Source organism: Pleurodeles waltl, chromosome 10 (assembly GCF_031143425.1).
Source record: "Pleurodeles waltl isolate 20211129_DDA chromosome 10, aPleWal1.hap1.20221129, whole genome shotgun sequence".
Lineage (NCBI taxonomy): Eukaryota > Metazoa > Chordata > Amphibia > Caudata > Salamandridae > Pleurodeles > Pleurodeles waltl.
Window position 1 is genome coordinate 38,948,298 of NC_090449.1, and position 21,535 is coordinate 38,969,832.

At 45.2% G+C, this 21,535-nt stretch overlaps 1 protein-coding gene across 5 annotated transcripts in view; it reads left to right on the forward strand.

The window, feature by feature from the left end:
* Nucleotides 1-21,535, forward strand: part of LOC138261016 (methyl-CpG-binding domain protein 1-like) — a 1,081,642-nt gene that overhangs the window by 671,573 nt on the left and 388,534 nt on the right. For all 5 annotated transcript variants that reach the window (XM_069209617.1, XM_069209616.1, XM_069209620.1 and 2 more), the window contains one exon: nucleotides 7,415-7,477. In XM_069209617.1, the coding sequence (XP_069065718.1) occupies nucleotides 7,415-7,477 (63 nt within the window). The remainder of the gene's footprint in view (nucleotides 1-7,414; nucleotides 7,478-21,535) is intronic.

Sequence of the window (21,535 nt, forward strand, 5' to 3'; positions counted from 1 at the left end):
AGTTAATCTCCTAAACAACCCCCACAGAGTTCAGACTCTCCATGCTTCTCTAAAACATCACCTGAATCTGAGGGGCAAGAGGGCCTCCAAGGCACCATTTCCAGATGTATAATTTCTGTAAATGAAACAGTTGGGTTAAAATGCATAGTTCTGAATCATCCAGAAGGCCTATTCAAACCACATTTTCCACTGTTGCAAAATGACTCCTCACTACTCCAGAGCATGAAACATATAATAGTTCCACTTGCACCTTATCTTGCATACATTGCCAAAACAGAATAGTTAGGTAAATTATGGTTTGTCCAAAGTAGTGTCTGGAGTACATTAAAGCCTAGCCTGTGAGCATAACCAACCTGTTTTGGTTCATAAAACTGTAGAAGGCTGAACATTTCAATCTGGCTTTCTGCTGAATTCCTTCAGCAACCAGCGCTGTGACTTAGAGATGACAGTAGGAACTTAACACACTGTGGGCATGATTAAGACCTTGGTGGAGGGGATTACTCCATCCCAAATGTGACAGATATTCCGTCTGCCATATTAAAACTTCCATTATATTCTATTGAACTTGCAAAACAGTAAACTGGATGTCCAACATGTTTGGCTAGGAGTAAGCCCCTCCGCCAAGGTTGTAATCAGGCCCTTTACCTATTTTCATTTGACAATTATTTCACATTTTGGTAGCTATTGCACAAAGCTGATCAACCTAATACTTACTCCATTATTGGAACTTTCGTAGATTCACATGCTTGAATCCTCCGTAGTTGAGATTGGAGTCCCTAGTATTCTAGTAGAGCAATGTCCCAGTAGACATATACTGTGTAGGCCATAGGCCTTTTAGTTTAGTAACATATCACAGTCATTTTTAAAAAGGGACCTTTCTCAAAGAAATGAATTCGATTCAGCCTGGTGCTTCAACCTGACGTCCATTGTGTCAGACACCTAAAAGGGGGCTTTTTAGACTTTGTGGCATCTGCAGGAAAAAGAGGCTACATATAGACAATCCATACAAGGACTACATATAATGGCTTTACCTGGAGCACAAGACAAGAGACTGCAAAGTATGTCACACATTTTCTACCAAGACATTAAAGGACCGTGAAGAGTGCTTTCTCCTTTGGCTGCAGAAACTAAAATCTAGACAACCCTGTCTCCGATGAGGTGAGTGAATCATCCTTTTCTTCGTACTCTAGGATGCCGGTCAAGCAAGTTAGGGAGATGGCTGTATCTCCTGCCTCTTAACAACCTCCACTAAAGGCAACCAAAAAGTTTTCTGAGGGCTCTTAAAGACTTCACAGCCTTTCCAAATTGTCTCACAATCGTGCTTTCTTGCAGTCACAGAAGCGTAAAAAGACTGAGTCATCCTCAAAATCCAGGCAGAAATCCACCTCCGAGCCCCCAATGCCACCAACGCAGGTTAAACATGTTTTTTAAAAACCAGCTTCCGCACTGTCAATGGACGTATCATCAACGGTATCGCCATCGAGGACTTCTACCGTCACCACTGTCACTGTCAACTGCGGAAACCCCCGTATCGATGAAGTCTTTGTCAACAGCTCTTTCATCTCTGCCATCAACAATACCTACATCATCACCCTCAACCCAGGCGTCGATGACACATCTGGTCAACAGCAGTCTTGTCAGTGGTGCTCCCGTTGGCGGCACTTTTGTCGACGACCTTCCGACAGCTCTCCCATTGGCGATGCTCCCATCAGCAGTGCTACCGTTGATGGTACTCTTGTCAACGCTGCCACTGTTGATGACCACTCTTCATACTACAGTTGACCTTACGTCGAGTGACTGCTACAAGTCGATGGCAATTACCACACTGACTAAGAGTCATAGACCCACCCCACTGCCTCTATTCTCGTTGACATAGTTGATACCCCAAATAAGACTGAAAACTCTTAGACACATTTAACCCCATCTATAATGTCACCAAGCAAGGTTTCAAAACATCTACGAGCCTACCTTTTGGATGATGACGATTCGGTTGAAGATGGCCTTTATGGAGCGGCAAGAAGCCCATCCTAACTACATGTAAAGTGTTAAGAATACTCAGAAGATGAAGAATATTATGATCAGCAATGATACCAGCAACCTCAACAATACCTACCAGACATAGTATGTCTTCCTTCAGCCCTGATTTCAGATTTGCAGTTGGTGTTAGTAGATTACAAACCATGTTTTCCTCCAGTATCCACACTTGCACAGCAGCCCTCAACCTCTTCAGATTCCATACTCTCCTTCAGGCTCCCTCCTCAACCACAGCATTTGCCTGCAACGCCGCTACCAACCACACTTCCCCTTTGTCAGTGCCAATACAGGACCCAACATCCTCTGAGGAAGAAAGAGAAGAGGGTGAGATTCAGACCCATCAAGATGAGTGGGACGATTACATCTTGCCTACACCAGCATCTCTGATACCACCTCAAGTAGATTCACTTCCAGAGAATATAGTAGGTTTCCCCACCCCATAGAAAGAGTGGCCACATGTTTTGAACTGCCTATGCCTGCCGCACAACAAGACTGTTTTCTTTACAATTTCAAAGAACCCTATAGACAAACAATCAGGGCTGTTCCTATTCTTGATCATGTGTGGAGTCAGGGCTTCAAGAGTATGCACAATCCTGCTACAGTACCTACAGTGTTGCCTAAATTTGACAAAAGCATACAAAGCCCCAGAAGATGCTCCTGCCTGCTTAACAGGTCATCTGAAGCCTGATTCAGTTATCTCACAGGTAGTGCAGCGCCAGTCTCGAATTCCCTCCACACCTCTGACTGCACCACCTGATAAAGATGGCAGAAATCTTGATAACATCGACAAACGTTTTTCGTCAGTGTCCGCTGTCACTGTAAGGGATCCTTGTAAAATAAGATAGACAGCTATGGTCCTATATAGCTCAATATTTGAAAGACCTTCCTGAAGACACCTGAGGGGAGGCAAAGAAAGTACGGTTGAAGGGCCAACATTTTCCTCAGAGATTATAGACTGCACATTTGATAGTGCCTTCACCGGTTTCAGGCAACTTGCTGGATCAGCAATTCGTGCCGCCAAGGGGGGTTAAGGCTACTAATTTCAGACGGGGAGACTTTGTTTTGGAAACGTGTTCATGATGCCCTCCAAACTATCATATCTGATACAGGTACTGCTAGATTGCTAGGCACACTGCAAGAAAGAAAGGTGCTTTTTCATGGCATCAGAGAAAGAGGTCAACCCTCATTTCATAGAGGATATCAGCAGTATCGATACCCAGTATACGCCTCTAATGCTCAGCATATTGGGTCTCAGTACCATCAGAGACAACCACCTTCAACTGCATTCAATAGAGCCTCCTCACCCAGAGGAAAGCCTGGAAGGCAGGGCAAGGATACCTCCTACAGACAATAACTGCATCCTGAAGCTAGCTACCACTCATTCTTCCCCGTCAAAGGTTACAGAGAGACTGTCCGACCACCTCCATCATTGGAGACAGATAAAGGCTGACCAATAGGTCCTCAACATAAAACAATTTGAGCTCCTTCTGCAATTTGTACAAACACCATGCATAACACCACCTTTACTAAAAGCGCGAAAATATCTGCATTTGCTTAAATTGGAAGTAGAGACCATGTTGCAAAAAGGAGCGATAGGAGTTCCAAGCTCCCAAAAAGAAAACGTTTTCTACTCCCGTTTCTTTTTAATCTGAAAGATGTCATGACAAGGGAGACCAATTCCCGACTTACGGAAATCAATAAGTAACTCTAGAAGCAATTGTTTCGTATGAGCTCCTAAACAAGGAAGATTTTATGGCCTCCCTTGACCTCCAGGATGCCTACTTTCACGTATAAATCCATCTGAGAACCATCCTAAGGTTCACGGTAGCCGTCAAACATTTTCAATTCAGGTTTTGCCCTTTGGTCTCAAGTCTACTCCTCTCATCTTTACCAAATGCCTACCAACAGTTGCTGCTTACCTCAGGCAACTAAGGCACCATGTCTTCGTCTATCTTGACGACTGGTTAGTGAATGCTCCCAATACCCAGTCAGTAAAGGTGTCCATCAGAGCAACCTTACACCTCTTCAAGGAGTTAGGCCTCGCTCTCAACCAAGAAAAGTCAGCGCTCCAACCATCAAGGAGAATATCCGTCCTGGGAGCCTTACTGGATACCAGCCTTACCAAGGCCTACCCCACATTAGAGAGACGAAAAAAATGAACAACCCCAGCAACACAGATACAAAAAAGAAAGTCACTTTTAGTTCGCCATTACAATTCTATCCTCAAGATGATGTCCACTTGTATCCATCTCATACCGTACTGTCTGCAGGTGCACCTCCTTCAGGAAGCACTGGATATACAGTGGAAACAAATGACATGGTCCGTCGAGGATATTATTCCAGTAACACCGCTCATGGGCAAGTCTTTAAACTGGTGGACAAGCCCTACAAACCTCTCAGTGGGCCTCCAGTTTTTAACTTAAGCCTCCTCACTGGTCATTGCAACACATGCATCACTGTACGGATGGGGAGCTTACCTGCAGGACCTTCAGGCCAGCAGCTAGTGGCCTCCTTCACATCATGGCTTCACATTAGTCTTCTGGAGTTAAGGACAATAAAGTATATCTGGCACTACAAGCCTTCCTTCCCAGAATCCAGATATCTTCGGTGCTTGTCAGAACAGAAACACAACGACAATGCACTACATAAACGAGCAGGGAGGAACTCTCTCACCTACTGTCTCAGGAAGCCCATCAATTTGGGCATGGTTTTTTCCCCACTCACTACACATAAGAGCAGAACATGTGCCAAGACATCATAACGCCACCTTGAGCAGGCTGACAACAACTTGTCAGGAGTGAGAATTGGACCAGAATACCCTGGACTGTATATTTCTCCAGTAGGGGAACCTGAACCTGGATCTCTTCTCGACTGCCTGGACTGTCAAATGCCAGTTCTTTGCAAGCTGGCATCACCAACGGGCTGTGGGGGGTGGGGAGGAGGAGGGTGCATTTGCGATTGCATGGTCTTACATATTTGCTCATGCCTTTCCTCTAATTCCTCTCCTTCCAAGAGTACTCAGCAAGATGAAGACCGAGCTCTGTCAGATCATACTGAAAACCCCTGCATGACCACTTCAGCACTGGTACACAGAGCTTCTCCTACTATCAATATGTCCTCCCATCAGAATCAAGCCAATCCCATCGTTACTAACTATGAACCAGAGGCATGTGCACCATCCGGATCCTAGATCTTTCAACTTATCAGCCTGGCTCCTGGGTTCCAAGAATTTGGTCAATTAAACATTCCCAAAGATTACAGGGATATTTTTGCCAGGGTGTGACCAGCCAGTACAAAAAGTACAAGCCGCCTGAAGTGGAGAAGATTCTCCCTATGGTGTAGAACTGCTAAAGGTACATCCTATCTCCTCGTCTCCAGAAAATATCTTGCTCTATCTGTTGCAGTTGACACTGTACGTATATCTTGCAGCCATTTCCCGGTTCTGGAGGTCATCCAACAAAACCCTCTTTGTGGCCCGAAAGAATTAAGTAATTTCTAAAAGGGTTGTTTAGAACATTTCCACCAGTCAGAGCCCCTCCTCTGACATGGCAGCTCAACACAGTATTAGGCCAGTTGATGAAAAATCCATTTTAGTCCATCCGTAAAGCGCAGGGGGGTTAAGGCTAGGTGGCTCTCCACGCGCAATGTGGCTCTCCTTGCGTTTGCGTCCGCATGTTGGGTCAGCAAGATTCAGGCTTTTACCATCGAGCAACCATTTCTCCAATTCAGAGGAAACAGGGTCATTTTACGTAGTAACCCAAAATTATTTCCTAAAGTTCCCTCGGACTTCATCTCAATGAACCTGTAATCCTTAAATAATTCTTCCCAACCCCTCAAACTATAGCCGAGCGAGCCCTCCACTCATTAGATCTCAAAAGGTACTTAAGGTTCTATTTGGACAGGACTAAATCCTTCAGGAAAGGAAATCAGCTTTGTAGCTTACAGTGCTCCTAGGAGAGGTTGTCCTGTGACAAAACAAACCATATCTAGATGGTGTCCAGTGCAATTGTTCATTGTCATCAAAAGGCAGGCCGGCCTTTGAACTCTTAAGTGCCTGCACATTCTACAAGTGCCAGCTCCACATCCATGGCATTGTTTGCAGGAGTATTGTTGCCTAACATCTTCCATGCAGCAATATGGAAAAATGCACACACCTTCACATAGCACTACTACTTGGATACAGAAACCCTCAAAGATGCAGCTGTAGGACAGGTGGTACTGAGAAATCTTTCAATAAATGTGAGCCAGTTCTTTCTTCCCACCATGTGCTATAATGGTTTACACACATTTTTCTCTACATGTTTTACTTCTGCCTATGTAATGGTTTGCCTTTCCAACCTCTTTATATCTTCTATAAAAAAAAGTGTTTATTACTGCTTGCTATTCTGAATCAAACATGTGAATCTATGAAAGTTCCAACACTGGAGTAAGAAAATAAGTTAGATACCCATGTTAGATTCACATGTGACCCACCCACCTCCCCAGAGAAGCTCACCTTTATTTCCCTCAGTGTTATACCACATGTACGCACTAGTGTTCAGAACGTCTGAGGGGAAAGCAGCTTCTCTCAGGAGGGTTCTAAAGGGTGGCGTGTCCTGATTGGTTAACTCTTAAGTTGGGTCCTTTTTTTTTTTTTTAAACAATGACTGAGATATGGTGCTAAACTAAAAGGCCTAGTGCCTACAAGGTACATTTCTATTGAGACATTGCTTTTCTAGAATACTGGGGACTCCCAACTGGATGACAGCAAAGGATTCGAGCATGTGAATCTATGAAAGATTCCAATACTGGGGAACTACAGTTACAGTTAAGTAACTTATTTTCTTAGAACCTTTCTATAAATTGACATGTACTACTATATAAAGCTCTTAAGTAGATTAATCATGTTATCATTGCTCAGAAAGTCTCCTCTCATGAATGTTTGTGCCTATTTCCCTTGAGCCAAGATTGCTTTGTTTATGTGCAATCTTGTCAGAAATAGCAGTAAGGCACCTAGACGTATGATTACATACAGTTTTTGCAGATGCTATATGTTTGAAGCCTCTTCAGTAAGTGATGTCTGATTCTATTTAGATGACTTAAGAAATGTTTTTGCTTAGTCCATTGGATGCCTTCCTCTTCATGTTTAGTCTAATAAAAATAGGAGAGAATTCAACAGCCTTCATAGAAGGTTTTCTGTCATACCACTAGGTCGCATGTTGGAAGTTAAACATGGAAAAAAGGTAGCCCTATAAAAAGAAAGAACAGGTCATGATGAAGGCGTATAGTGATACCTCTAACACTTTTTGAATACATTAATTTGTATGTTCTGCGACCACCAGCCTAGTAATTGTTTCGGTCTACTTCCATTTATACTTTGACATGTTATCTCTTTCTTCAGAAATTGAAACTTCCTTTTGAACGGCAAAGTGACTCCAGCTCCATGCTGATGGCAAAACTGAAAGTAAGTATGTTGGTGATTCCCACATATTTTTCATTCGTACCTTTCATAGTTTTCTAAAGATAGTTCTCTTGATTAGACTGTTTCTTTTCAGTCTGTTTTACATGTCTGATATGGAGTATGAAATTACTGGAAAACGAAGATCTGCTCGCAGGATGCAGACTCTGGTGGTTAAATGTTGATTCATTGTAGATCTTGGCTGGAATCCAAAAAGTGGTTATTTGATGGAAAGCAAATTGTCTTACAGAAGTGTCTTTCAGGTGTGTGCTTTCTATAGATGATCACCCATTGGACTGAACCATGGTTCTCCTTTGAGGAATCTTTGTTGACCAATATAAGCGCTGAAAAGACCAGTCATATTTCTAGCATGTGCAGCTTGAAGATCACATGTTGAAAAAGTTCTACTGTTGAGGAGCCACTGACAGGCGGATGCGGTGCTTGCATAGTGCTCACTCGGAGGATCCCAATTAGGGTGGTACTTTCTAATTACCACATAGGTTTTTTGAGGAGCCGACTATGAGGCTGCACTATTCTAAAAATCTCAGCATGTGAAGGCTTGCATGTGTGCCCGACGGCATGTTTTGTCCTGAAGAGACTCGCTGAAATAGGGTGTTGGTTGAAACATCTATATTGGATTGGGGCAGGGATTTAAGTGCGATGAACAACCTGGAGGGGAGGTCTCTCAAAAAGACATGGCCTATTTGATTAAGGCTGTGGCTTAAACATGCAAGCTAAAAAAAAATTGCTTAGCATAGTGTGACGCCCGACTGGTATTTTACTGTGTCTTTCTGTTACTGCATCCAAATACAACAACTGACATTGCACCGAATACTAGCCAGGACTATTGGATTTGTCAGCAGTTGTTAGCTGCATAAGATAAATGAGTAACAGCAACTACTTTGTTTGAAATAAAATTGAAAATACTTAAATTCTGAAATTATAAGGTGGCTGAATAACTAACACCTAATTAGGAACCTTAAATGAAACGCTTTCTAAAAATTGTGTTTTTATTTATTGTGGGCTTGAAAAATGTCTAGAAGTTGCTGCTGCTAATTCTTGGCAACAGCAGCCCATGCAGAGACCTTATCACTGTAACCTGTTAGATGTGGAGCATATGCTCTGCCCTTCCCCCCACTTGCCCCTCTGCAGATTTAACGGCATGTGCCTTTAGATCACCATCTGGTGATCATATCCGCAGATTAGCTCCTGATCGCAGCAGCATGCATAACAAACTAGTCTCTTCCAAGTTGCATCCAAGTTGGGTGATTGGTATTACTGTCAACGTTTTTTTTCACCCAGAGGATTGGGGTAAAAATGGAGAGCCTGAAAGGGGCTTGTCTCAATACCTGATTTTTAGAACTACCAATGCTGAGCACTGACAGGACCCGGCCCACTTAAAGCCCCGGATTGGGGATTGTTCAGTATACATAAGATACAATACAGAAAACAGAATTTATACTGAACCGTACACCGAGTAAATAGAATAGTTAATGGTAACTTATAAATGAGACCCACGGAACCTTTGTGTTTATTCTGGAGATCACACTCTGCACACACTTCTGCCATCTAGTGTTGGGCTCAAATGTTGCCAGTTGTTTTTTGAAGGAAAGATTTCGGTGTCACAGTGACTTGCGCCACTTACCGTGAAACCAGCGATGCACCTGGATAAAGAGTCTACCTTAGATTGTTTTTTTCGAATGTATCTTCTAATGCTTTGGGATCATTATGCCACAGAAACCAGGAAGCATGACATTTTCATCATTGACACCAAACAAATTACTTCTATACATGAGATTTTGGTGCTGCCACTGACTACTTCAGCAGAAGCCATACGACCGCCAACTGTTTTGGAGCTGAATCAGATCAGGAACCCCTGGGCCAGATCATATGAGAATGGCTTATGCACAAATAGGGTATTGGGAAAACGCTTTTTAAATTATTTCTCAGCTATGATAGTAAATTCCCATGTAAAGATTATCTTCATACATCTCTCTCTCTCCAGAGGGACCACAGCAAGTTTGCATCTATCACATTCAAAGCTTTTGGGTGTAAGAAGACTGTCCAGCTCTGAAGGGATCGACAGTGGGTGCATTACAAGATGCAGCTTTCAGGCTCTTCTGAGCCATGGTCTGGACAGAGCATTGAGAAAGTTAAAGGGACTTACTTGGATGGCAAAATGGATAGAGTCCCCTTTGCTCTGGGACAAATGGGAAGCGGAGTCCAGAATAACTCCTCTAGCAACTCTGACTTTAAAGACCAATTGTCTCCTGAGCCCTCAATGGAACTTGCACTCAGGACAAAGACTGCACCTAGGTTTTTGCATACAACACACAGAGGGTCTTCTCTATGGAGGTTCAGCCTCAAACAGCACTTTGGCCGCAGGATGAAGAACTGCACTGACAGACCAATTACTCACTCAAGTCATGTCTACACTGAGCTGAGACTGGATGGTTGCATTGGACTTGCAGGACGCATACTTCTACGGGGCTGGGACTTGATACCATGAGAAGTGACTCTCACCCCTCTATGGACTCGAATCCCATCAGGGAGCAGGGTGCCCTGTTATTTCTGGCAAAATCCTGGATGGAAGTTTCCATACAGACTCTATCAGAAAGGCCAGTCACTTTTCTGGGAACCTCCTCCAATGCGATATTCCTTAAGAATCAAAGAAGGTGCCATAGGATGGAGAAGTCTTCTTCCTCTAGGGAGGGCTCCCTTTATCAGGATTGTATGCAGTATTGATATTGTTCTCCAATGCCAGCTCTTCTTTATCTGCAGCGCCTAATAAGATAATACAGTGGTTTCCTGGTCTTTTGATCATACCCCGTGTACTTTGTGGCCTTCTGCCTATCAGTGCTCGATCTGCTCCGGACAGCACTCCTACCATCACGGGTGTAAGGTGGCGGCTGTGGGGTCCATTCTTACTGTTGTGCCGGCTCAGGTGAAGTTAAAAAAAAGCCTAGAATGCCATCCTGCGTTTTTTTGGTTTTTTTGTCCCTTATTTGGCACAACTTTTGTATTCTGTAAGATCACTTGTGAAGCCAACTCCGTCGTCTGCCACAGAGTTGATAAGGGTGAGTATCATGTGGTGAAGGTAGAGATCAAGGCAAATTTTAATGGTAAACCATATTTTGGGCACCTCCCCAGTACCCAATGTTTCCCTGCTTGTATATGAGTTTCTTAGTTCAGATTTAAATTCTGCGTTTACAAAGGATAAGAATTGTGGCTGTCCAGAGGATTATGACCTAGAAGCTGATCATCTCCAGTCACCTTACAACAGTGACACCAGTGTGTTTTTTAAGCTACAAAGTTGTAGTGGCTTTGATACTTCATGATAAAGATACATTCCCTTTAACACGGGTCTTACTTCGGAGGACATATTTTCCACATCAGTCGTTGAGAAGGTATCATAGGCCTTGCAGGTGACTTGGCTGTGAAAGTGAAGTTAACTTTCTGAGGGAAACATTACTGTTCTGCACAATTCCTCCCTAACCCTTGCTCCCTTTCAGTAAGGCACTTTAAAATCATATAATGATTTTGTCACTCTCCATTCTGCATGGCAACATAGCTGACAGGGGCAACTGGCCCTAAATGTGATGGCTGAGCTTTTGCTACTGGTGATCTTGGGGCTGTCCTACTCTAGCTCTGCAAAGTGGGTCAAGTGTTAACCCTTGACTCAAAGTCATGGGCTTCTAAAGGAAGCTAATGTGGGTGGGGCAAGAAATCAGAAAATCAGAACTCAACAATCAGCCAACAGACACAATGAGGTACTGTCCAGCAAACATAAATATTGTACAAATCAGTGGATGTGACCTACGGGGTTGCAGTGTACAGAGATATGGTACATCCCATTCCCTTCCTGGTAATAGTTATCCTTCCAACTAAGGTACCACTCTGAGCTTCTGTGGTGTTAGGCAGGAGTAGGCTCAGGTACAGTTGGTTCAAATGGTATCACTGTTTTAAGTGTGCAGCTCAGTCCATCAGTTTATCATTGCTTTAGCATTAGCAATTTGTGTTGGACAGGCAGATGAGCCTTGTATTTCTTATCTCCTGGTGCAGACCCTTTGGGTTATAATAATAACCCTTTGGGTTATTTGCAAGTTGCTCTCGACAATCGGTGTATGGAGGATGAGGTTGAACCCTCCTAACTTAGCACTGTGGACTGTCTGTTGTGGGGCTGACACAGCAGCCTTTCCAGAAGGAGAGACAAGATAGATTTTTGGAATTAAGTCCATATTTACTGCAGCAGCAACTGGGTCAGAAGCCTTCTTTCATGAAGTTGTTGTTGCCTCCAGGCTGAATCGTCTGGTAATGGTATCTTAGAACAGTGACTGCTTTTGGGCAGATTGGACATTGTTCAGTCAAGAGACTGCCCTTTGTTCCTCCCAAACGTCAGCACCATAGGATCAAACCTGTGATTAGGTGACCTGTTTCTGGCACACATATGATACATCTCCCTTAATTATCTGCCTGAGAGGCTGCAGGACCTATTCACAGCACAGGTCTTTAAGCTTGCACTGTAGGTAGGAAAGTGCTCTTTTTGGCATGGTTTCTCCCTCACGTTTTGGGTACCTTTTACAAGGGACTTAACTGTGTGCCAGGGGTGTTCCAATTGTGGGAACAATGGTACAGTTTAGGGAAAGAACACTGGTGCTGGGGCCTGGTTAGCAGGATCCCAGCATACTCTGTCAAGTCAGCATCAAGATCAGACAAAAAGTGTGTGTGTGTTTGTATGGGGGGGGGGAGTGGGTGTGGTTAACCATGCTAAAGGGGCACTTTCCTGCAGTTTGTCTATTTGATACCGTCACCACAACACCCAGGGACATACAGTTCCTCCCTATGTTACAAGGAATGCTTCGTCATGTGCATGATATTTTTAAAGAGCCTGTGCATTCCCATATAATTATACCATGGGTAGGTAAAAAAACAAATATCTAGCTGCTCCATCTGACCCAATATATATCCGGTCACAAGCCCCTCGAAATTCAGTTGTCACCACCACAGCCAGGAAAAGAGTTAATTGTCAGGTTACCTGAGATTCTCCTCCACCAGCGAAAGAAAGTAAAAAGATTGACACAGCAGGGAAAAGGATCGCTGCACCAGTGGGCAATCATTGGCGAATTGCTAATTCCCAGGCACTGCTTGCAAGATATGATAGGGCACATTGGGACGTCATGGAAGACATTCTTCAACGTCTCCCAGAAGAACACCATAAACATGCACACCAAATTGTCTCTGAAGGTCAGACAGTTGCAAATAACTCAATTAGATGTGCACTTGATGCAGCAGACAAAGCCACCAGAGGGGTCAATACTAGTATATACCTTTTGAAGACATGCCTGGCTAAAATGTTCTGGTTTCAAACCAGAAGTCCAACAAGCTGTCCTCAATATACGTCATGATGGAGAGCACCTATTGGGTCCCAGGTTGACTCCACCCTTGAAAAACTTTTTAAAAGAAAAAGAAAGACACCAACACAGCTAAATCCATGGGTGCTTTACAAAATTAGCCAAACAGGTTTTTTTTCGCAACTCAATGTATAGGGGTGGCTACAAATATACCACATGTGCTCATCACACCAACTCACAGCAGCGTCAAGCCTCTTCCTCCTATTCTAAACGGTTTTTCAGAGGAACATATAGAGGAAACAATTCTAAGGGCAAGGGTAAAATCACCAACACTCATGGTTCACCCTCCGCAGCCAAACATTGACTACTTACATTCTCCCTCTCCATTCAACTGCAGTATGGGGGGGGGTGTCTTCATTTTTACCAACAGCAATGGACAGAGATACCGTCAAACCAATGGGTCCTTTCCATTATCCATCATGGTTACTGCCTAGAACGTATGTAAGCACCCACGAATATCTCACCTCGCACACACAAAATGTCAACAGAACATCTCATTCTTTTAAAAGAATTGGTACAGTCTCTAAAGAAGCAATAGAAATTGTTCCCATACAATATCAAGGAACAGGAATGTACTCTCTCTACCTTCTCATGCCCAAAAAAGACAACACTGAGACTTTTTGGATCTCAAACCACTAAACCAATATATTCTCTCAGAACATTTTCATATGTTAACCATGTAATCCTATTACTACAAAAAGGCGACTTCATGACTGCTCTGGATTGAAAGGATTTGTAGAGGCGGGACAACATTATCAGTTCAAAGTTCTACCTTTTGGAGTCACAGACTCTCCCAGGGTAATCACCAAATGTCTCGCAGTAGTCGCAGCAGATTTCAGAATGCAACTCATACATGTATTTCCATATTTAGACGATTGGTTGATCAAATGCAACACTCCAAGTCTGTGCCAGTCGCACACTCAAACAACAGTAAACCTTCAACAATTAGAGTTCACTGTAAACATTCAAAAATCACACCGTCAGCCTCTCTAGATTCAACTGTATCTAGGGACTACACTCAACACAGAATTAGAGGTTTCTTACCCCAATCCAGCACATGAACACAATTTTCTAAAAGTAATTTCTCAAATACAAGTTAATCAAATGTACACAGTCAGAACACCAATGTGACTCCTATGCATGAGGTATCCTGCATTGCCATTGTCTGTCTTGCCAGACTTCATATGCGGCCCCTACAACAGTGTCTCTGCAATGGTCTCAAGCTCAGGGTCATCTTCAGGATCTAGTGTTGGTAGATTGCATAGCTTACAATTCTCTCCTGTGGTGGAAATCCAACAATCTTCTCATAGGGCGACTGTTTCAAGACCCTGTTCCCCAATGTTCTTGGAGTTCTCGGATGCCTCCCTTACACAATGGGTGCTCATCTCAACAACCTCACAGTGCAAGGATCATGGGACTTCAGTCACCAGAACTTACACATCAATGTTTTAGAACTTCAAGCAGTCTTTCTAGCCCTAAAAACGTTCCTGCCTCACTTAATGCACAAATCTGTTTTGATTCGCACAGACATCACTGCAATGATTTATCTACACAAATTGGGAGAGTCACGCTCTCTCCAGTTGTCTCAGTAAGCACAAACGATCTTGAGGTGGGCTCATCATCACCACATTCATCTACTGGCAGAATATCTCCCAGGGACAGACAACGATTTGGTAGAGCTGCTAAGCAGGACACAGCAACAAATCGGAAACTCCACCCAGTAGTCCTTTAAAAGTACTTTAAAAAATGGGGAACACCTTACATAGACCTATTCGCCACAGCAGAAAACTCAAAATGCCAAAACTTTGCATCCAGTTACCCACAGCCTCGGTCCAAGGGCATTGCACTATTGTAGGAAGCTGGCCTGTTGTGTGGTGAGCACCTATGGTGTTATCACCTTATACCAGATATCCCCTATTAGTGAGGTGTAGACAGAGTCTAGGAATCCAGGGCTCTCTAAATGTAGCTGTAGATGAGCAGCCAAGACGTATATAGAAGACATGCAAAGCTTATACAATACCACCACAGTCACACAGCACTTACACACATGAAATAACCACAGAATGTTACAAAAATAAAGGTAATTTATTATGGTAACACAGTTACTAAAATACTGTATAGGCAATACTCCACTAGGAGGTGAGTAAGCCCACTAATGTTTACACGTTAGAAGTCACTGATTAGCATAGGAAGCAATAGCAAACAGTAACACAATGGAATACAGTGTAGTCCCTGGAGGGAGACCAAACCATATACTAAGTAGGTGGAATGCGAAAGGCAGTCCCCCACTCAAGGAAGTGGAATCTGTAGATGGGGGCTGGGGGAACTGGGAACCCCAAAACCTTAGAACCAGAGTGCCCCCCAGGGACCAGGAGAGATGATGTAAGTACCTGGTTTTTCCCCAGACCCACAGGTAAACTTTGGAAAAGGACTATGCAAGACCCAAACAAGTCTGGAAGAAACCAAAGGTGGCGTCTGACAGAAGAGGACCTGCAAATGAAGGGGACCAAGTCAAGTTTCGAGATGAAGTGTCCAGTTGGGGCAGGAGCCACTACCAACCCTTCTGGAGATGCAGGACCAGGTCGACGGTGCAAACAAAGAGTCAGCTGTGCAGCACTGGAGCAGGAAAAGTTTTCCAGAAGTGACACAGGCGATGTCCCACAACGGACAAAGAGTTGCAGTCGGTCAGTGGTGTTGGAAAACCACCAACAAGCCTTGGCAAAGGCAAAAGTCGCAGATAAAAAGTTGCAGAGCTGCCGGGGACTAGCAAGGAGGGTAGTTCCAGGTAACCCTTAGCAGTGAGGAGAGTCAGAGACGAGGATGCATCTCCAACAGGCACCTCGCAGGCACAGGAGTCGCAGTGAGGCACACTCAGCACACCTGGAGAGGAGTCCCAAGTCGCAGGAGCAGCAGGCAGAGGACTGTGCTTTGCGGGGAAGAGTGCTGGAGGCCGGGGCTACACGAAGCCTGAAGAATCCCCTGGAGGAGGAACAAACAATCTTTGCTTACTGCAAGAGTCGCGGTGCACAGAGGTATTGTTCTGCAAGGAGAGGCAAGGGCTCACTATCTCTCAAGTTGGACAGCTGGTAGAGGGGACCACCCCAGACCACTACCTGTGTTGCAGGATCCATGCAGCCGGACGTCATTGAAGGTGGTGCCTACGAATGCAGAGGAGCAACTCCTTCACTCCAAGGGAGATTCCTTCTTGCTTCTTGTGCAGGCTGAAGAGTTGTCACCCTCAGAGGATGCACATCCAGGAAAATGTTACAGTTGCTGGAAGTAGCCAGAGAAACAATTTTGCAGAGCAAAGTTGTCGCTGGAGTTGCAGATTGTCGGTTCCTGGAGGGTACAGTTGCTGTTCCGGTGGCCTGAAGATAAAGTAAATGATGCAGAGGAGTCCTGCTGGAATCTTTCACATCGAATCTGGAGACCCACCCTGGAGGGAGACCCTAAAAAGCCCAGGAAGGGGGATTGGTCATGAGCAGGGTGACCACCTATCAGGAGCCGGCTGTGATGTTACCTGCCTGACCTGGCCACTCAGATGCTTCCAGGAGCCTCTGCCCACCTTGGACCCAAGATGGCAGAATCAAGCGGCCAACTGGAGGAGCTCTGGACAGCACCCCTGGGGTGGTGATGGACTGGGGAGTAGTTACTCCCCTTTTTATTGTCCAGTTTCGTGCCAGAGCAGGGACTGGGATTTCTTGGACTGGTACAAAGCGTTTTATGCAAGGGCGGCACCAAATGTGCCCTTCAAAGCATACCGGTGGCTTGGGGAGGCTACCCCTCACAAGCCATGTAACACCTATTTCCAAAGAGAGAGGGTGTTGCCTCCCTCTCCCAAAGAAAATCCGTTGTTCTGCCTTCCTCTGCTTGAGCAGGCTAAGCAGTAGGGGGGCAGAAGCTGGTCTGTGGGGTGGCAACAGAGCGGGCTGCCTCGAAAACCCCAGAAGACTTATGGGAGCAATGCTGGGGGTCCTCTAAAGAGCCTCCAGAGTGCTTGAAGTCATGCAACCAATACTGGCAACAGTATTGGGGTATGATTCCGACCTGCTTGATACCAAACATGCCCAGGTTCGGAGTTACCATTACACAGCTGAAATTAGTTCGTAGTGGCACCTCTGCTCAGGCAAGGGTGTCCTCACACACAGGTACTAGCACCTTGCCTTCTGGGATAAGAGGGCCTGCAATATGGGTGACTTACTGACCTGGTGCAGGGACCTGTAGTGAAAGAGTGCATGCACCTTTTCCCCCAGGCTGCCATGGCAGGCCTGCAGGCACATTTTGCATGGGCTACCATGGGTGGCATAATGCATGCTGCAGCCCATGGGGTGCCCCAATGCCGTGGGTACCTAGGTACCATATAGTACCATATAGTAGGGACTTACATGGGGGTACATGCTAAGTCCTAAGCAACCAGATTTAGAGGGGTCCTGGATAGCAGTGCCTCAGTGAACCCAGTCAAAACACACTGACAGCAGGTAAAATGTAAGGGTAACCATGCCAAAAAGATGATACTTGCCTACAACTATGGATCAACTGGTCAGGGATATTTGCTTGCACTTTTCCTCCTCTGCCACTCATCACATTCCTGGTGCACAAACTCAAGCAAGCTTCTCTCAAACTGATCCAGGTACCACCCACATGGCTTGCCAGCCTTGGTTTGCAACTCTACTGGACCTCTCCCTAGTACCTCACAAGAGACCCCCCCCCCCCCCTCCCCATACCAGACCTTCTCACACAAAAATCACAACAGATAAAACATCCGGATCCCAAATCACTCAACCTTACGAAATGGCTCTTGAAGTCATAGAATTTGGTTACCTTCAGCTACCTGTAGAATGTATGGACAATCTAAGACAGGCACGTAGACTAACATCTAGAGCCTTTTATGCAGCAAAAATGAAGTGTTTTGTATGTTACTCTCAATCTAAACAAATTGATCCATTAACACCATCAGTGCAAGATATTCTTTGCTATTTGCGTCACCTTGCTTACGCTAATCTTGCTTACGCATCAATTCAGTTGCACTTAGAAGTGATTGCAGCCTTCTTACAAAATAGAAAACATACTTCATTATTTAAAATACCAGTCATTAAAGCTTTCATGGAAGGTCTTAAAAGGGTAATCCCACCTAGGCAACCCCCCAGTGCCTACCTTGAATCTTAATATTGTACTCACTAGGCTCATGGGACCTCCTTTTGAGCCCCTTCACTTGTGTCACTTACAATTTCTTTCTTACGAAGTAGCTTTTTTTAGTGGCTATTACATTACTCAGACATGTTAGTGAGCAACAAGCCTTAACATTAGAAGAGCCTATCTTTCATGTACACAAGTACAAAGTAGTCCTTCGTACAGATCCTAAGTTCATGCCGTAGGAAGTTGGCTCTGTATATGCTATCTCAAAGGAAGAGATACTGTGCACAGAGTCCAAGGGTTCCCCTTAGAGCAGGGGTCTTCAAACTGAGAGGGTGGGCCCCCCTAGGGGGGCCTCAAGTGATCCCGGGGGGGGCGCCAGGCTCTGGCCAAAAGAGTCATTATGCAGATAACACTTCTTTTGTTTAAGCAGAAATAAATTTTTTGCATTTTTAAAAAGGTAACAGAACTTAACTGCAATGTTTAGATAAGTCTAGACATATTTCAACATAGCCAACTTAATAGAACAATTATGAAAATGTATGAGGGGGGCCCAGAGATTTTATTTTCCACACGCAGGGGTGGGAGGTTGGGGTGGGATTGCCCAGCGCAGCATTAAAATGTTTGAGAACCTGTAGTGTGGTTGAGCAGTAGGCTTATCAGAGGGTAGTTTTAAGCATTTGTTTTACACACACAGGCAATAAATGAGAACACACACTCAACGACTTAACTCCAGGCCAGTAGGTTTTTATATCGAAAAATATTATTTTCTTAATTTATTTTAGAACCACAAGATTCAGAATTCAAGTAAGTACACAAATTGTAAGGTACTTGGCATAGGTAAATATGGAACTTTGAAGTAAAACAGTGATGTACACAGTTTTGGCCAACAATGGCAATAAGCTATTATAAAAGTGGACACTGCAAAAATCAGCAGTCCCTAGGGGAGTTAAGTACAAGTTAATTTAGCAGGTAAGTAAAGCACCTACAAGTTCAGTCTCTGGGGCATAGGCAGTCTACCGTTGGGGGTTCAAGTCAACCCCAAACACCCAGTACCAGCAATGCAGGGCCAGTCAGCTGCAGAGATCAAAGTATGGCCCAAACCACATAGGCACCTCTGGAGACTAGGGGTGCTCCGGTTCCAGTCTGCTAGCAGATAAGTACCTGCGTCCTCGGGGAGCAGGCCAGGGGGGTTTTGTAGAGCACTGGAGGGGTCACAAACAAGCACACAAAATACCCCCTCAGTTGCAGGGCAGTCCTCTGAGTCGGCAGATGTCGTTGGTCCCGCTGGATGCATCGCTGTTGCAGGTTCTTGGAGCCTGGAGAGAGGCCGGTAGGGCAGGGGCCAAGTCAGTTGTCGTCTCCGTCGTCTCTGCGGGGCTTTCAGGTCAGCAGTCTTTCTTCTTCAGGTCGTCAGGAAATCTAGTTTCCTGGGGTTAGGGTCACCCCTAAATACTAAATTTAGGGGTGTGTTACGGCTGGAGGGCAGTAGCCAATGGCTTCTGTCTCTGAGGGTGGCTACACCCTCCTTGTACCTCCTCCATTTGGGGAGGGGGGCACATCCTTATTCCTATTGGGCTAAATCCTCCAAAACAAGATGGAGGATTTTCCAAGGAGGGGGGGTCACTTCAGCTCTGGTCACCTTAGGGGTGGACCTGGCTGAGGGGGTGACTCCTCCTTGTTTTTCTCATTATCTATCCGTCTTGTCGCCAAAAGTAGGGGCTGTGTCTGGGAGGCGGGCATCTCCACTAGCTGGAGTGTCCTGGGGCATTGTAACATGAAGCCCGAGCCTTTGAGGTTCACTGCTAGGTGTTACAATTCCTGCAGAGGGAGAGGTGAAGCACCTCCACCCAGTGCAGGCTTTGTTTCTGGCCCCATAGCACAAAGGCTCTCACCCCAGGGGGTCAGAAACTCGTCCCTTAGTGGCAGGCTGGCACAAACCAGTCAGTCCTGCACTGAAGGACTGGGTAAAATACAGGGGCATCTCTAAGATGCCCTCTGTGTGCATTTTCTAATAAATCCAACACTGGCATCCAGTATTTAGTGTGGTCATTATGGTGCAGTGGAGTTTGTAATGACAAACTCCCAGACCATATACTTAATATGGCCACACTGTACTTACAATGTCTAAGAATGGACTTAGTTTCAAAACAGGGGGTACAGGGAGATTAATGGTCCAGTGTACAGACTCCTGGATATGGTCAATATATGTATAAGGTACATTGTTCCAATATGAAGAAGAAAGAAGGCGCAGGGTAACCCTACTGTTAGGAGCAAAAGCCCTCACACATCCAACTGGATGTCATGCTTCTTCATTGGGCATGCTCCTCGTCAGACCGGTGCTGTAATGCCTGACGGGCTCCCCATAAAGGGGGCTCTTTGCCGGAGATCTTCTTCCGATAACAGTGTGCCTTGAGAAATAGTAAGACGGGTAATGCCGCCTTACAAAAGCAACAAGGATAGGAGAGCAGAAAAGGATAAAATTGGCTCAAAACCACTCTTTCATCATACATTTATTAGATCAGCAAAAGGTTAGGGCCAAGATTAAAAAGCACGTGGAGTGTGTTGATAGAGATAATGCTCAACCACACTCTCAAAAAAAATAGTCAAGGGAAGGACATACCTAACACTCTATCTCTATGGGTCAACATGTTTCGCGTCTTACGGGTCCAGAAGGATCCAGTGATGCTTCTTCAGGACAAAAACAATCAAATTACTTCTCCTTTTGTAACTAGAAGACCTCAGTGTGTCTGGAAACATCAGTCTACTAAGCTACGGTCACTTACTTTATCAAACTGTGCTTCAGGCTAGTCTTAACCTAATTTTTGAGCAGACCTACCTATCTTTGGCGTCTTGGGCACAGGTGAGTTGGTGGGGGGGCCCTCAGGTTCGAAGTCTTTGGCTTCAGCCACGGCTCCGAAGGGCTCTTCTGGATCCAATCGTGGATCTGTCCCGACGCCGGTCGTGCCACAGCGACCTTCCCCCAACGTCGGGTCAGACGTCAACGCTTCCCACAATCAATGTCGGTCCCATTCTCATACCCGACAACCCGGAACCGGAACGACGTCGCTCAGCGCTGATTCAGTTCTCTATGGGTTCTCCTGGGCCCAGGGTTGATCCAGACCTTTATGCTAATGGGTATCGATACGGGGAGAGGTTGGAGGGGACGCTGGACCCTTTAGAATATCAGCTTGACCCCCAAATGGACTGGGTGTGGGAATTGGGTAATGCCAGTGGTCTAGACACCTCCCCTGACACTGGTATGCTCTCTTCTCCTGCCGTAGCTACGGAGGACGGTGCCTCATACTCCATGGAGGTGAGAAGGGCGGCTGTGGTCTTGGACCTCGAGTTACATTCTGTGGAGGTTAGGCCTAATATCCTAACCGACGTGCTTCAGCCGGGGTCTTACTCATCAGAACGCCTTCTTCCCTTTAATGAGGCACTGACGGACGTCCTTTTGGGTACTTGGTCCAGACCCAGCACAGTGCCTGTGAATAGGACAATTACCTTCGGCCATTGG